Source organism: Uloborus diversus, chromosome 1, assembly GCF_026930045.1.
Source record: "Uloborus diversus isolate 005 chromosome 1, Udiv.v.3.1, whole genome shotgun sequence".
NCBI classification, from domain to species: Eukaryota; Metazoa; Arthropoda; class Arachnida; order Araneae; family Uloboridae; genus Uloborus; species Uloborus diversus.
In genome coordinates this window covers 163,184,261-163,202,272 of record NC_072731.1, presented here as the reverse complement: position 1 = coordinate 163,202,272, position 18,012 = coordinate 163,184,261, and the positions used below count along the sequence as shown (strand labels likewise).

General features: G+C 30.4%; 1 protein-coding gene across 1 annotated transcript in view; it reads left to right on the top strand.

The window, feature by feature from the left end:
• The window catches only part of LOC129222636 (sodium leak channel NALCN-like), a 73,785-nt gene that overhangs the window by 39,548 nt on the left and 16,225 nt on the right, over nucleotides 1-18,012 (top strand). The window contains 15 exon segments of the mRNA XM_054857169.1: nucleotides 44-175; nucleotides 3,234-3,401; nucleotides 3,772-3,876; nucleotides 6,120-6,223; nucleotides 7,275-7,395; nucleotides 7,489-7,587; nucleotides 8,639-8,839; nucleotides 8,922-8,996; nucleotides 10,841-10,960; nucleotides 11,078-11,146; nucleotides 15,383-15,531; nucleotides 15,807-15,900; nucleotides 16,265-16,394; nucleotides 16,534-16,649; nucleotides 16,757-16,804. Of these exon segments, the coding sequence (XP_054713144.1) occupies nucleotides 44-175; nucleotides 3,234-3,401; nucleotides 3,772-3,876; nucleotides 6,120-6,223; nucleotides 7,275-7,395; nucleotides 7,489-7,587; nucleotides 8,639-8,839; nucleotides 8,922-8,996; nucleotides 10,841-10,960; nucleotides 11,078-11,146; nucleotides 15,383-15,531; nucleotides 15,807-15,900; nucleotides 16,265-16,394; nucleotides 16,534-16,649; nucleotides 16,757-16,804 (1,731 nt within the window).

Here is an 18,012-nt window from a genome sequence, read left to right as displayed (position 1 = left end):
TTAATGTACAGTTTGATTTTACATTGTTCTGATTTCCCTTTAGATTGCAGAATATGGGTTTGTGGCTGCTATGAGTATAGAAATTATCCTAAAGACCCTAGCGGATGGCTTATTTTTTACTCCAAAAGCACTAATCAAAGATGCTGCTGGTGTTATGGACTTTTTCATATTTTCGGTTAGGCTTAGCTATTATTATCATTAAAATAGAAATTTTTGTTGATCAAAAGTTTATACAATAACTTCTTTTTTGCTAAAGAAATTTCTTTTCATAAAAATAGATTTATTTCATTCCAGTCTTATATTCAATATTTAATATAGAGAGCAGTGTTCACCAAATTTTTAACTGTTATAAAAATATTAGTAACATCAGGATGGTGTTGAAGTTTTGTTGGTGTAATAAAATGCAAAGATAATTTTTGGAAACACCATGGACTAAGGACAAATATACTATGTAGATTGTAAAGCATTTAATTATCTGAATTGAGATTAATGTCAAACGTAAAATTATATTTGCCATTTTAAGGATTTAAAATTTTTTGCTCATGCTTTATTTAAACTAAAATACTGTAGTAAGATAGGGAAATAGTTTTTTTAAACCACACACAATGAATTTAAAATCTTAAAACGTATATCTCATTAATTTATTAGTTAATTGGAGATTCAATATTGTGTAAAATTTGTTGTTACGTGACAGCCTGTTTCTTATTCCAAATTTTCCATGAGGGCATTTTTTTAAAACCCCTCTGAGGGAAAGCTCAAAATGAAAGATAAGTTACAGAACAATAAACATTTTAAGAGTTTGTCCAAAAATATTAAAACAGCACTGCTGAAATGAGTTTGGGTTTTAATTTCATTTTCTGATGACTGCCATGTAATGTTAAAAAAAAAAAAGTGTTAGGTTGAAGTATAAAATAAAATATTGAGTAGAATGTATCAGATTCCTTGATTATGCAAAATAAATAATCTTTATTTCATGCATTTTATGCTCCTGTTTAAAGAAAGTTTATATTATTTGTTTGTTTTCTTTGTTAAAATTAGTTGAACAAGTTATATATCTATGAATTATTAAACTAATCAATATTGATACCTGAACAAGGTATAAAATGCTAAATTTTTTAAAAATAATTTGTGTCTACAATTTTTTACAAACTAGTGCTTTTAATATCTTATTTAATCAATCATCTTTTACATTTCAGCTCAGCAATATGTATTTCCAATTATTAATAATTTCTTATTTTAAATAAATGTCATAATTTAAACAATACTCCATCTGTTTTTCGTAAATAAAGCATTTCCTTAATTTAAAAATTCATTTGTTCTTTTGGTATTTATTTATGTTGTGGCAGATATTTTCAGGAAATGTTTAATTTCTAACATTGCATGTTTTTTTATTATTTTGTTCTTTGTTTTTGAACAGGTGTTGTACATAAAAGCTTTAAATTTTTTATTTACTTTAGTTTGCGCTTGTTTGCTGTTTATATGTCAGAATATGCAAATTCTTTAGTGAGTGCTCAGAGCTCTGCATGACCATTGCCTTTGAAGCCATCAGTTGCTTTTATTCAATTTTATGGTAATAAGCATATTTTTCTTATTTTGCTTTTTTTTCTCTCTTCATATCTGTCAAGGACGGTAAAAAAAGTTTAATGTCAAATGACTTGTGCCCTTTTTACCGCCCTCAACAGACTGAAATATTGAATTTTTAAATTCTGTTTCGATTATTTTATGTTGCTGCTTTTATGAAATTTTGTTGCCTCTGTCATAATACTTTTTAATTTTTCAATTGAAAAGCCTATCAAATAAGGTTTTGGAACTAATCTTTAATAATAGTTTTATTATTCTAGAAAGTCTTAAGCACACTAAAGAGGTAAGTATTACATTAATAAAATATTTTAAAGTTCCCATCACCAAATGAGATGGTTTATGGTACCTTTAAGAAAAAAAAACGTTTAATTTTTTTCATATGAGGCATTGAGAAGCAAAAGGATGCAACTGGCAAAATTAAAAATTTGGAGATAACCAGTACAAATGGTAGGTTAACCTCTCCTCTGTCTTGGGGGGAGAGATAGTTCTAGTAGCCCTGGTAGGTGATGCTCTACAGCATGATTTAGAAAAAAAAAATCAATGAAAGTCTACCCAGGACGTTATCTTTATAGTTGTTTTACTCGAAACATGAAAATGTCCACTTACATCCCTTTGCCTCATATGTGATTCAAAAAACTAACAGAACAGTCAAATCAAGAGTTCTGATCAAAGAGTTTCCATATGAGGCAGTGAGAAGCAAAGGGATGTAAGTGGACATTTTAAAGTTTTGAGTAAAACGACTATACAGATAATGTCCTAGGTAGGCTTTCATTGAAATTTTTTTCTAAAATATGCTGTACAGCAGCACCTACCAGTGCTACTAGTACAATCTCTTGCCCCAAGACAGAGGAGAGATTCACCTACCATTTGTACTGGTTATCTCCAAATTTTTAATTTTGTCCTATCTTTTTGCTTCTCACTGCCTCATATGTAATTTATATTTATTCATCACCAAGGAATTGATCTGTAGCATTTTAACGCATTGACAATTTCTGTGCATAAAATGTGAATAAAAATGTCATGCACTGTTTAAATTTAATTATTGCATGTCCTGTGCATTTAGTCATGCACAAGACTAAATATTGTGATTCCCCATAGGAAAAAGTATATTTTTGCTTAATTTTGAATTTTGTTGATTTGTTGGTAACAACTCTTACTTTTAAAAAAAAACAAACATAAATGTACACTAATTTTACTAAGCCTGTTGTATTCTTATGGGAAAAAGTAATTTTTATCTACATCAAATATTTGATATTTCCATAAAAGGTTGTTTAATGAAATTTAATATTTTATCTTTGTTCATCCACTTTTAAGCTGAAATGGTGGAGAATATAAATAGTATTACTGTAAAAAATTAAAAGTTAGAAATATTAGAAAAGTAGGAAAATATTTTTTAAAACCAAGAATAAACATACTTCTTGTAAAAGGTAATTATTCATTTTTGAATAGCCACTATAACCTCCTGCAGAAAAGAGCAAAACTCAAAAGCATTCCAAGTATCCTTCTTTCTGTGATAAAAGTAAAAAGAAATCTGAAATGTTTTCGTTTAGCTATTTTTCACTCTTTATTTCTGAGAGGGGTTAAGAGCTTTTAACCCCTCTTTGGTGTTTACTGACATTGTTTACTAATTAACTATAATTTTATTTTCTCAGGTGAGTTTAGTATTTTTGGCTTGGATGCCTAAAGAAGTTCCTCCTCAGTCTGGAGCTCAAGTTTTAATGATTTTAAGATGTGTACGACCTTTGCGTATTTTCAGTCTTGTGCCGCACATGCGTAAAGTAGTTTATGAACTTTGCCGTGGATTCAAAGAAATTCTTTTGGTACGTTGATTATTAATTTTGGTCCATTTTTTTTTGTTGTTCAGAACTTTTTTTTTTTCCTTTTTGCAAATATATTTCAGAATTAATTTATATGATCAGTTACATTTTGGTGTATAACTATAACCGATCATACAAATAAAAGGAATGGAATTATTATTATGATTTGATAATTATAAAAAATCACATTGGTGTATGCTCTCAAATTACTACTTTTGATCAAAAAATTTATCTTTTATAGAAGGGTCATTTTCTTTTAAAGAAATTCACTTATTAATTTAATTTTACCCCTACTAAACTATTGTTCTTTTGCCTATACTATGTTTAATATTTAAGTTTTGGCAATCTCTTAAACATTGAAGTTTCTTTACAGGTCTCAGTATTGCTTATAGTTTTGATGTTTGTCTTTGCTTGTTATGGCGTTCATATGTTTGGTGGTCGTTTGGCTCGATGTAATGATCCAGACATAAAGGAAAGAGTAAGTTCACTGTCATAACTCTTTAATTCATTGTTGATGATTCATTTTAATAATTTGAAATTTCTTATTTTTCTGCACACATTTAAACCTGTGCTGTTTTTACTAGACAAAATATAAATTTCAGTATAAAACAAGAAGTTCATCTACAACTGAATAAGTTATTTTTATTTTTATTTAATATTCAGTTCTGCAAGTGTAATCCCTATAATTCCCTTCATTTATAAAATAAAGAAAATATTATAATTACAAAAAAAAAAAAAAAACTCAAATTTTGACCTATATTTCCATTTTACTGAACCAGTGAAATAATTTAACATTTAATTTGTTGTTTATTTTTCTTGTAAAGAGTAATATACATAATTTTGATGGTTAACAGAAAATTTTTAGAATGAGTTGAGTGAAAAAATTGTACTTCTAATATGTTTCTGTAATGTAATTATTTATTAGTGTAAGGTGCGGCAATGCTGCTTTTAACTTGCTCAAATAGAAAATTTGAAGTTATTTACTACAACCTTATTTCTGCCTTTCCGTGTCCATTTTTCCTCTATGAGGCACACTTTCATGACAATTGATACTTCTGAACCTAGTTGTGGCCAAATACCATCTCCTGACAGCCAGACTTTACTCAGGGTTCGTACGCTCTGGGAAAACCTGGAATTTTCAGGGAAAATGACATAGTTAAAAATGTCAGGGAAAAGTCATGGAATTTTCCAATTTTTCCCCCCAAATTTTTTTTTCAATTTTTCCACAGGGAATTTTGTACCATGAGATCTAATCTTCGTCTTTATCGATGTTTCCTGAAGAAAAGTGTAAATGTTTTAAGTCAAAATAACACTGGAAATTTAAAAAAAACTACCGCACAAAAAAAAAAAAGAAAAAAAAAACTTCCGCGGACACCATTTTTACCCCTCAATAGTTCCCAAGAAAAAAGATTCCTAGGGTGAACAGGAATTATGCACAAACTCAACACGGGCGAAGACAACTTACTGCTTCTGAAGCACAAGCCTGCGGATGGTAGGGGCCGATGGGGAAAATCGTTTTTTTTAATCGAAAAGTCTTTTTAGCTACGTGTGAAAAGTATCTCCGCCGTTTTTGGAGATTTATAAGATAGAATTAGACACGATACAAAAATGCCCAAATTTCCAAAAACAAAGCAGAATTGGATGTTTTCTTTAGCTGCAAACTAATGAAAATAAGGAAAAATGTGCTGCAAATTGTTTTTTCTTTTTAGTTTTATTTTAAATAAGTAATTCTTTCTTGAGAAAAATGAAAAATTTGTTCTTAAAACTTAATTTTATCCACATTGCCTTGGATGCAAATGTGCTAAAAACTTTTCAACTGAATTGTAGTTTAAGAAGATTTATTATTTTTAAGTTGTTTTCATGCTACAAATTCAAAAAATTATTTCTTAATTTTTGTTGTAGCTGCCATATTTGGTCATTCCCAAGATGACAGAACACGACTTTTTAAGTGCCTAAGTCTCTGAAAATGGCATTGGATGTTTATTGCAATGCAAACTATTGATAGCAAGGCGAAATGTGCCCTTTTTTCCCCCCCGGATAATTCATAATTATTTTCGGTTAAAATGGGAAATTTCATCTCCAAAACAATTTTTTTTTTATTCTAATTGATTTAGATGCTTATGTGCTAAAAACTGACTATTTTGTCTTAACTGTAGTTTTTAAAGAATATTAATTATTCATAGCTACTTATGCTACAAATTCAAAATTCTACTTATCTTAAATTTTTTACTTAGTCCCTGTATTTGGTTGTTTGCAAGTTGGAAGTCGACATAAATTTACAAAAACATAATTGGATGTTTATCTAAATGTAAACTATTGAAAGTAAATGTGCAATTAGTTATGAATTTTTAAAAATTGAATTTTTTTCTAGAAAAGAAAATTTTTAATTTTAATGTAAGCATCCCTTTTATGCAAAAGAAAAAAAAAGATGATTATTGGTATTGGCCTATGATGGACAGATGTTGATTTTTGTTATTATGCATTATATGGTATGCCCGTCCATGCAACAGGTTAATCATATTGATACTGAAAAGTTGCTTTGTACTTTGCTCAATATGTTTTGTGTTACATACTAATAAGAAAATAAAAAGAAAAATTGTAAACCAAAAGCGGAGAAAGATTGCTGCACCATTGCAGCAAAACGCTAATATGCATGACATGTGGTATCAAAGATTACTTTAAAAAAAAAAAAAAAACTTTATTCAAATGTCTCATTACCAGGAACAGTGTGTAGGAGTATTCATGCGAAAGATATTCATCACCAAAATGAAACTACAGCCTGGAGAAAATGAATCATATCCTGCTATGCTTGTTCCAAGAGTGTGGTAAGTGTATGAAATGTAAAGAAGCAGGTTATTCTTTCCTTTCTTTGTTTTGATCATTTTAAAACTCACCTTTTTAAGCTCTGCATGATTTTTGAATCTTTGAAAATGAAAGAAATCTGTTTTATAAGTTCAGTTTATTGATGTATCAGAAGTAATGGAATGAGAAAAAAGTGGAAAAGAGACTCTTCTTAAGTTAATAAATATATTTTGTAATTGTTATTATTATTTAAACTAGAAAATCACCCGTCATGGTATGACAGAACAAATTGCTTCTTCATTAGAAAAATTTTCCACAAATTTTGGCGTGTTAAATTTGAAATGTTTTACATTGATTGGGAATTAATTGATCTTATATTTCATGACATAATATAGTTTATAGCAGTTTAAGTTGATTTTATATTAAACGCTCAGCAGAATAAAACATGGGTCTTATTTTGCTATAATGGCTTTAGCTGAAAATGAACCACCAATTTATCTTTATTCAATGTCTGACCAACAAAAAATAGTTTGCTTAGTAGATCTAGTTCTGCCTTGTCAAAGGAAAGCACTTATCTGCTTCTCAAACGTTGCCAAAAATTGTTATCAAATTTTATAAATAACATAACTGAATGGTTAGTGATGCAACAATGAAATAGTAGCGTCTCCCAAGATATCACGCTAGTTTCATTGTTGATGACGTCAGAACTTTACTCGATCAGTGATTTTGGCGAGGATTGTGTGAATGCATTCAGCTTGGAGCTCTTTTAATAGCTGCCTTTGTTTATCTGAGCTAAACTGAGACAATACAAATAACTTATAAGATTCTACTTTTATGCAGTTGCAACATAATTTCTTTTAAATCTGTTACAGAGATGGGGAACTTTTTTTTTTTTGAAATTAAAAGACTCATTTAACTTGACTGTTGGTCAACCAAGTAGGTTGTATAAGAAGAATCTTTAGACAACATATTTCTCTTTAATAATTGTTTTATCTCCTTAAATTTGTATTTTAAAAATATTTAAGAATACTTTGATGATAAACATTTTATATACTTTAAAAAATTATATTTTAGGGCAAACCCTAGAAGATTTAACTTTGACAATATTGGAAATGCCATGTTGGCTTTATTTGAAGTTCTTTCGTTCAAAGGCTGGCTAGATATTCGTGACGTATTACTTCAAAGGCTTGGAACGGTAATTTCTATTTAGTTGTAATTCTTACTGAATTTTATAATTTTTATGTTTTAACACTTTATTGAAATATTCTTTTCCTTTTCCTTTTTTTAGGCTCATGCAATATACATTCATATTTTTGTGTTTCTTGGATGCATGATTGGACTAACTTTATTTGTTGGTGTTGTTATTGCAAATTACAGTGAAAACAAAGTATGTGTATTTCTCTAACATATTATTTTAAGTCATTAGTAAAGAAAATTTCTTGTCAAAAAAAAGATAACAATTTCAGAAAATAATGTTTGGAACGTAGCTGGCACAAGTGCTTTGAAAAGCTAGAAATCTTAGAAACTCTTGGCATGCTGTAGTTGATTCTTTAATGTTTGGTAGTGGTTACAAAGGTGTGAAAACTGCATTAACGATCTAGGGCTTCGATGGGACCATTTATAAAGTTTACGACAACCAGGGATCATTACATCCCCGGTTGGCTATAATGGGTCCGATAATGTGCACATATTAATTTTACTTTAATTCATTACTAAATTTTTTTTTTATGGAAGATCTATCTGAAAAAATATATTTCTGTTTAATATTATAATCAATTTCAAGACCATTAAAAGCAGAAGAAAATAGCACCAATTCAAACTATCTGCATCAAGAAGGTTTTGACCTCAAGTTATTTACAAATGTCAAAATTCTGAAATTTTTAAAAAAAATTCTGTTAAAAATGTCAAATTGTTTGGCTGTCTTAATAGTTACAACCATGGATTTTATGCAACGTTGGGGGTTGAGGGGTTAATCTTCTTGAACCCTGTGTTTTTAGCCATGTTGCTAAATCTAGAATGTCAATATAAATTCAAGTAAGGAACTATTATGTCTCTGCCCCTGGAAAATTCTTGTTATACTAGTGAGTTAACAAAAAAAAAAAAAAAAAAAGGTGGAAAGGGAGGGGGGGGATGTTTTTATTTGGAAGAACCATTGCCTATTATTCAGCTTTACTACTATTGTTATTGTTCTCCCTACTTCTGCATGCCAATCAGCTTTGCTAAACAAAATGGTACATAAGTTATTTCGGAAAATTATAATGCTGAATTTGCTGTGCTTTTTTTCTTACATGATTTACTTTTATATACTACTCTGTTAATGATTTTAAAATTAATACCTTGTCTTAACTTTTTATGAATTTAGCTAGACTAATTAATGAAAAGTGAGTAACATAATTTTCTATCAAATTCTTCTTACTATATAATATGACTTTTTTTAGGGTACAGCATTGCTGACTGTTGATCAACGAAGGTGGTGTGACTTAAAGAAGAGATTGAAAATAGCTCAACCCTTGCATCTACCTCCACGTCCCGATAGTCACAAATTTAGAGCTTTCATATATGATATTACACAAAACATTTATTTCAAACGTTTCATTGCGGTGCTTGTTTTAACAAATAGTAGTCTTTTATGTGTCAGTGTAAGTACAAATATTTTTTCTCGAAGCATTTCTGAATTAATTGGTTACATTTCTTGTTAATCTTTAATCTTTAAAATTTTAGTGGAAGTCTGATGCAAAACATACTATACCACTGGCGACCTGTTCAGCTGCCTTTACTTTGCTTTTCACTATAGAGGTATTTGCTGAATTTTTAAAAAAAAACTTGATAATGCTGATTGCACTAAACTCTTAGATGGTACATTTTACAAACAGTGGACTTTTTGAACTCAATATGTCAAAATTTAGAGAATCTTTTGCTAAACTCTAAGCCATACTTGTGTTTGTATATAGCAACCGGTCGACCACGGTTAACCAATGATTAAACAGGAGCGCTCTAATAGAGCCACGGGTGAACTGGTTGTTGCCAAAGTTGTTCTAATAGCTTCATCGGTTGATCCACTAGTTGATGGAACTATGTGACATTTTTGACCAATTAAAAACTGGTTGATGGAATCACGTCACATTTTGAACCAATTAAAATTTTAAAAAAATTATCTCGAGAGTTATTTGTCTGCTCAAGTAATCACGCACTAACCAAAAGCGTTCAATAAACATTTGCTTTTAAACAACCGGTTAATAACCACTGATGTCATTAGCTGTCATGTGATCAACCAACTGCAGTTGACCGGTTGCTCTACATGAACACAAGTTTTGTCACTTGTCGAAATATCCGTATTTTTTCTAAACTTGCAATTCTAGTTAAAAAAGTAACATCTATAACATCAAAAAGCAATTTTCTCATTGATGAATTTTTAAATTTATATTTAAGGAGAAATTATGATGAAAACAAACAATCAGTGCTTAAAAACATATGAGAACTATTGAAAAATAGTAGCTTGTAGATAGCCATTGCAAACTTGAAACTGTGCTTCTTTTATGCAGCTTTTTTGCAGAAAATGCTAGAATGTCCAACCCCCCTCCCCCAAAGGCACACAAGCTCAATTGTTGTACCCCCTCAAATTCTACTAAACCCCCTCCTAAGGAAGAGATCCCCCAAAATGAGATCAGAAACCCTGTCAAATTAATAATTCTTAATATGTGTGACTTATATATGTGTCTTAATACAAAGTGAGGTTGGCGTACCCATTAGTCACTTGCACAACATTAATGAGAGGGTTGATTTTATTTTATTTGATATACTTTAATGCCCCCCCCCCCCCCCGCCTTGATATTCTTTTGCACCCCCTGCCCCCAAAGGTTGAGAACCGCTGATGTAGAAGATAAATAATAATAAAAATATATTGCATGAAATGCATATTCAAACTGATTGTTGTTTAGAAGATAATATAAAGTTAAACGTTATGAAGACATTTAGAATACGAAATTCTTTTGTTATTACTGGAATAATTATTTTTTTAAGTACACTGCTGTGCTGCAAGTTTCACATTCAATTTTGTTCCAATTTATTCACTTACACTTCATAAGAGTAACGAAAATGAAACGACCGACTACTGGCTCATGCATGGCCAAGCACTGAATTTCCATGGCCAACTACTGGAGCATTTTTTCGTATTAACGTTTAACAATAGCTTGGTTTTTAAAATAAAAATATTTTTGTTCCAGAAACAAGTTAGTGAATCATTAGCAAAAAGGTACAGCCTAAATGTTTACATTGTTTTTGTTGTTGTATTGATAGCTGAAACTTATAGGTTAATAAAATTCAACAAATGATCTCTTAAATGGCCAACTACTGGAGCTTTTACCCTATAAAGTGTAGTTTAAGGCAGGAACTCCATTGTCTGTGCCCCCCCCCCCCTCCAGAAATGCATTTGAAAAAACTATTAGGTACTAATTCGATACTCAGTTCCATGCATTAAGCTTTCTTTTTGGTTAAAAAACTCAATGTTCTGTTTGATTGCCTATAAAAATGTGTTAATTTTAATTTGGCATATTTTCTGTCATATGGTTTTGATACGTAATATGTATGATCCCAACAATTTTAGTTCATTATTTTCTCATTGTTTTTAATTTCAATTCTAGGTAATAATGAAAGCAATAGCATTTACGCCGAGGGGCTATTGGCAGAGCAGGAGGAACAGATATGATCTTCTCGTGACAGTAGTTGGTGTGATCTGGGTAGTCACTCATTTCATGCTAATGGTAATATTCTAATGCATTGCTTATTACATAACATTGCATATTATTGGAGTGTTGTAACTTTGTTCTTAAACTTCGTTTTTCAAATTAAATCTGGAAAATTCTTTATTTTTATTTTAGAACAATACGAGCAATTCAATAGGGTACACAGTTGTCATCCTGCGTTTTTTTACTATTACTGGAAAGCATGTAAGTAGTTGCTCATGTTTATTTATGCTTTTTTTTTGCAGTACATTAACTATCAATAACCTTGTTGTGTTGTTTTGATAGAAATAATTGGCTATGCATCTTAGAAATGAATTTAATTTATGTAATGTTTAAATTAAATAAACTGTTTGCTCTTGTACTCTATTCAAAATGAATTAAAAATTTTTATTATGTGCTATACCCCTACCACTGCTTTAGAACTGGACATTATTTTCTAAATATGTTTTAGTATGGAAGTTTGTGCAAATCACATTTTAGCTATTTTTTGAAAATTAAAATTTCTTGTTACAACTATTTCAACTGTACATGTTCCATTAGCCTGAGGATTTTATAATACAGGCGTCCCTTGTATAGCACAGGTAATTCGTTCTGTGTAGTATCGAAACTGTTATACAAGACTTTTTTTAAAATAACTTTTTAAACTTATTTTTTACACTAATTAATCATGTACATAGTAAAAATCATGTCAATATGTATCGTGTTGTATCGAAACCGTCTTATACAAGACTTAGAGACCTTAGTGTTATATCAAAACCATGAAGTATTAAATTCAAGTTTCGTACCTTGTAATATGGAAACCATGTTATAATAAATGCAAATTTTGTACCGTGTAATATCGAAACCGTGTTATACAAGTACTGTGTTATGTGAGGGACCTTTGTATTTTCGCATTTGCTAACTTTCCTGCCTTTGGCTGGAGGCTCCTGCTTTTGTGTTCAATTTTCAGCCTCCTGCCACCAGAGAAAATAACAAGAAGTTCTGTCTAGAACTAGACGAGCCTACTTTCCCGTATACCCATACTGCTTTCTAGTACCTGATCAATATTCTCAAAAACAGCTAAAGTCACAAATTTTTTCAAGCATATTTTTAAAATACTTTAAGCTGATTTCTAGGAATAAATTATTCCTCACTCATCTAAAAAAATTAGATGCATAAAAAAAAAAGAAAAAAAAAACGAACAAATAAAATAGCAGCAATTTTTAAACAAAGCAGCTAATACACTTTTTTTCCATTAAAAAAAAATCTTTAACAGCTTTCAAAACGAAAAAAATAATAATTAAAATTAATAAGCTCATTAAAATAAATACATCATATCAAAAAAGATCGTCTTTTTCCCCTGTTGCCAAAAACATTTTTTTAAATGAATTAATGCACCTACCAGAACAAAACAAAAAAAAAAAAAAAAACAAAACAAAAAAAAACAAAAAAAACAATAAAATGTCAACTTAAAGAAATAATTTTCATTGTCAAAAAAAAAAAAAAAAAAAAAAAAAAATCATCTGCGCATATCTTTATGTAGAAACATAAATGACTTCGAGTTTATTCGCCAAAAACTGAGTACCTAAATTGAAACTTTAGCGTAAAAGTAAAAACAAGTCATATCAACAATAATTATTTCACAGTTAAAACCATAGCTGCAGAGTCGGAGTCGAAGTCAATCTCATTTCGAGATAAAGGAGTCGGAGTCGAATATTTAAGAATCGGAGTCATTCATTTGTCCTCCGTGTATAAATTTTTGCCAAAGCTACGAAGTCAGAGTCGAAGTCGGGGAGTCGGAGTCCGATTAATTGTCGGGCACAGGAGTCGGAGTCAAGTCCCCCTAAATTCTCGGAGTCGAACTCTGGAGTTTGGCGTCAAGAGTTATTTCCAACAAAATTTGTTTGAAATAAATCCGCCTTCAAGTACAGAATCTACATTGACTTTCAGTTTCCCCGTAGGCGCTGTTGTTAAGGGATTTGAACTGTTCAAAATTGAACGGAAAATTGTTCAAATCAAAAAGATAGTTTACATACAAGTTTTTCATCAAAAGCATTTTCCTATAAAGTTTGTTTGAAGCAAATTCGCCTAACAGTTCGGAATTGCCTTGAATTTCCCCGTAGACGCTAATGTTAAGTTTTTTTGAACTGTTTAAAATTGAACAAAAAATAGTTCAAATCAAAAGGTAAAATATAGGAATGAGGTGTCCTCGCCGAGATCTTTCGAACAAAAAAAGTTTTTTCGAATCGGACTATTCATTCAAAAGTTATTAGGGGGGGACAGACAGACAGACCGACGGACCGACAGACAGACCGACAGACATTTTTCCCCATCTCAATACCCTACTTTCCAATTTTTAATTTTTCGATATTTATTGAATTATTTTAATTATTTTAGCCATTTTTTTGTTTTTCGCGATATTTTTAAGGTGCATTGAGCCTTCTTGCTTTTTTCTTCTTTTTCTGACTTTTACTGGGAAAGTAGGCTAAAAAGTAGCAGAACTGAGTGTCCCTGAGGAGTAGCCTTCTTAATTTTGCATTCATCTTGGTAGTGAAAATTTAAAAAATCTAATGACTGTTAAAGCAAAGGAATCAGATATTTGTTACACTGATAGTTTTGGCAGAATATTTTTGAAAAATACTAAGGCAGATATTTATTCTGCTACTTTAACAAACATTAACACTTTTTACTTCCTTTTACAAAAAAGGAAGTATTGTATTCGCGAAAAAATTTTCATTCAAAAATCGGCCTTAATTTCCATCTTGCTCACCCCCGAATGAATATTGATTTTTTTTTCAACCCGACCACACGTGGATACATGCCTAAGAACGAATAGACACCTGAAGAATCCATTTCAACGATCCCCGAGTTAATTACAACGATTTTTCTCGTGACGTCCGTATGTACATATGTATGTGCGTATGTATCTCATAACTCAAGAACGGCATGTCCTAGAAAGTTGAAATTTGGCACATAGACTCCAAGTGGGGTCTAGTTGTGCACCTTCTCTTTTGGTTGCATTCGGATGTTCCAAAGGGGGTCTTTTTTATCTTTTTGCGGTAAAATCATTGTTAATTTCAATGTAGACTCAAGCGGTGCTATAATTTGGCAAACACTTGGCTATATCGGCAAGCTTTTGGTCGCTATGTTTTGTCGCCAACTTGGCGACAAATTTGGCGGGTTTTTTTTCTTTCCCTTTTTTTGTAAATCTGGTTTCAATTTGGCCATATTTAGAGAGTTAACCATTGAATCACATTAAAGCTGCCAATATTGGGAAAATTTATCTGTATAAAACGTTTTCTTTGCTTCGGTTTGCAACAGACTTGGAATCAAAGTATTTAAAATGTTTTTTTTTTGCTCACTTCGAGGTACTATTATCTTTAATTGTAGTAAAAGGAAGTCATGTGATGTTCAGCTCGTGTTAAATCATATCTCTGTCAAACTCGTGTTCAATTATGTGTCATCAGCTCGTTTCAGTTTTTGTTTTTATAACGATTTAGCTGGATGCTGTTTAATAACTTTTTTTAAATTTTTTTAAAAATTCATAGCATGAATGTTAATTATGACTATTTATTTTTATTTGTCACATTTAAAGTTTCTCTCTTTAATCATTGCTAGGCTGAAGAAAGTTGCTTGAAACAATGAAGTGGATAATCTTAAAAAGTAGAAACAACATATATCAGAACTTTATTTATAAATTTTTAACTTATCTTTAAAAAATTGTGAACTTAAGAGTGCAAATGTTATTTCTTATGAACTATTCTTTTTTATAACTTACATCTAAGAACAAGAAGAGTATCAATTTTGTATAAGCAATCATTTAGTTTCAAAATGAATAAAACTTGCTTTTTCATTTTATTTCTCCTACTTTTCCATTTTGTAAGGTTGTCAAGTCTGTGTATTTTATTGTAGCTTTGTTAGACATTTGAAGTTTGTTTCATTTTAAGGGATGAATTATGAAGAAGAAATATTTTTAAAGAAATTTTAAAATAAAATTTGTTTCAGTCAAAAAAAAAAAAAAAAAAATGGTAAACTAACAGAGATAACTTGAGTAATTTCATTGTATATTTAACTCAGTTGAGCTGGAAATCTGTTTGGATCTCATCAATATGTCAAAATTTTATGCAGACCAACAAATGGATGCCTTAATTGCCAAATCGATTTACTTCACTTCTTAAAAAAATCCTCATTTCTGCTTTAATAGTGATTTATCCGTGCTTAGCATGTGAATTTTTATTACAGTTTTGAATCAGTACATATCTGACCCTGTGATGGCAGAAAATGTAACACGAGAGCCTATTCACTTCAATGGATAATACTATCTTCTTCATAACGTTTCTCGACTTTTTGTTTTATGGAGTTAATCGATTTGGCAAATAATGCAAACTCTCTCACACACCAACAACTGTAATGACTCCAACTGCGTTAAGTTTTAGATCAATTTAATTTTTTTCCCTGTAGGCCACTCTGAAGATGCTAATGCTGACTGTTGTGGTATCTGTGTATAAAAGCTTTTTCATCATTATGGGCATGTTCTTGTTGATATTGTTTTATGCCTTAACTGGAGTGCTTCTGTTTGGGACTGTGAAATTTGGTGAAAATATTGGGAGGTATGTTTATTTCAAAGTTTTTCTCAGGACTTTAAAACTTATTTCAATACATTGTTGTTTTTGAGACTGTATAAGCAACTACTAAAGATAAGTCTTTTGAATATAACTGTAATCTTGTATCAGTCTTGATAATTATTTTTATCATAATTTATCTGTTGGATAGTTTTGTTTAACTTTTATTCTATATATAAATGTATTTTTTATTATGATTTATATTGCAGTATTTTAACAGTAACATGTTACATATTTTTAAAAACTTATTGCAAACCCTTTAGGCAAGCGAATTTTCAAACAGCTCCTAGTGGTATAGCTATGCTTTTTCGAATTGTTACTGGAGAAGATTGGAACAAAATTATGCATGACTGCATGGTAAGTATTTCTTGCACATACATTATCTATTTCTTTAATTTTTAGTTATTATATTTTATTTGTATTCCAAAAATTGCTCCTTTTTATACAGATATTCTTTTAAATTTAAATATATGTTTTAAATTTAAATAAGCTATAAATTTTAGTTATGTGTTTGTTGATGATATTTAAAATTTCATGCACAATTTTGTAGCTGTGAATAAATTCTGTTAATTTAAAGTTTGACTCAAAGAGGCGAAGAACGTTTTTAAAGTCTTTTATGTGTCTTTCAATGAAATTAAGAGCATCATAAGATGTTGTGGATTATTTATTTCTTATTGGTTTTTCTTTACAATTCAATGTTTTCCTTTTTGTACATTTACAGCTAACTCCACCCTATTGTACTCCTGGAGAAAATTATTGGGACACTGATTGTGGAAATTTCACTGGCAGTTTAATTTATTTTTGTTCATTTTATGTTATCATCACCTATATTGTGCTTAATTTATTAGTAGGTGAGTGACATTAGGATATCTGCTTAAATTTAAATTGTGATAAGTCATAAGAAAATTTGTTATGATAAAATTATATTATTTGAAGAGAAAGAAAAGGAAGAGGTTTATTAAGAATATTTATCATAATGTATCATTGCAGCTATCATCATGGAAAACTTCTCTTTATTTTATTCAAATGAAGAAGATGCTCTCCTTAGCTATGCTGATATACGAAACTTTCAAAATACATGGAATGTTGTCGATATCCAGCAAAGGGTCTGTTACTTCCTCAGTATTCATATAATTACAAATGTATAATCTAAATATTGATGCTTTGTTGCATAAACTTCTTCTTAACATTTCATTTTTTTTTTTAAATCTAGGGTGTCATTCCTGTCCGTAGAGTAAAATTTCTGCTTCGACTACTTAAAGTAAGTCAGCTTGGCATAGAAGAATTCTTTTTGTATGAAAAAGTAATAAGAAATAATGTGATTTAGAGAGAGAAAATGTTTGGTTTGTAATAGTTTTAGTTTTGATTTTGCGTTTCAAATCAATTTTTTGGGAGTAAAATGCCACTAACTTTGAGTGTGAGTAGGTTCCAGCATAAATGTCAACCATGAATCATATAACTTTTCTCGAGCTTTTCATTTTAAACTCAGCACTTGTTTTTGCTTCATTATAATTATTAAATATTACTTTTAAGTTCTTCCCTAGTAATTATAAGATTAGGGTTGACAAAATTGGGAAGTGTGAATATAGAAAACTTGAATAATAATGATCTACGGAAAACTTGTATTTTAAGGGACGCATTAAGAATAAATAAAAATGCAATTACAAAAATGTTGATAGAATCTAGGTCTAGACCCAGCTGTGGTGGTCTTAGTCAATTTATCAATATGCAATGAATATCAAGCTTCTCAATGAAGAACTACTTTTGAAACTATTCACCCCACTGCAAATAATAGCTGCAAATGCCTACATTCCTTTTGGTGTAGTATTTTGCTCTGATTTCAAGATCAGCCTGGGGTTTGAAAAACTTAAACCAATGACCAAGGACCGATATAAGGGAGGAGCGATCGCACCTCCCTTGAGGCATCCTGCACCTTTCCGTTTTAAAGATCTAAAACGCAACTCTGGGCCATTTTTGATGACATTAAGGAAAGGAATTGGGTTAAAATTTCCATCCCGGGAAACTTTTACGACATGAAGTTTCAAAAAAGCAATTGTTGGCGATGTAAGGAGGAGGCGTATGGAGACCTTTCCTCGAACATTTCACAAAATTTCAGTTTTAAAGAAGCAGTTGTAGACATCTCAGATAGTGTTAGGGGGAAAAATGGGTTTGATGATTTTCCTCCGGTAATTTTTTGAAACTGAAGTTTCAAAAAGCGCAATTTTAGATGGTCTTCGATTATGTTTGAGAGAAGAGGGAGTTTCGAACTATTCCATTGGAATAATTACGAAATTGAAGTTCTAAAATGCTATTTCGGAAAACCTCTTTCAATGGAAAAGGGAAGAAATAGGTTTGTTGACCTCCTAGTATGTTAAATCACTACATTTTAGTTGTTTTTGATAAAAATGGTCTGGTAACCTTTCCCCCTCAGTAAGCACGTGTAATCAGATATGCAGCAAAAGGTAAGTT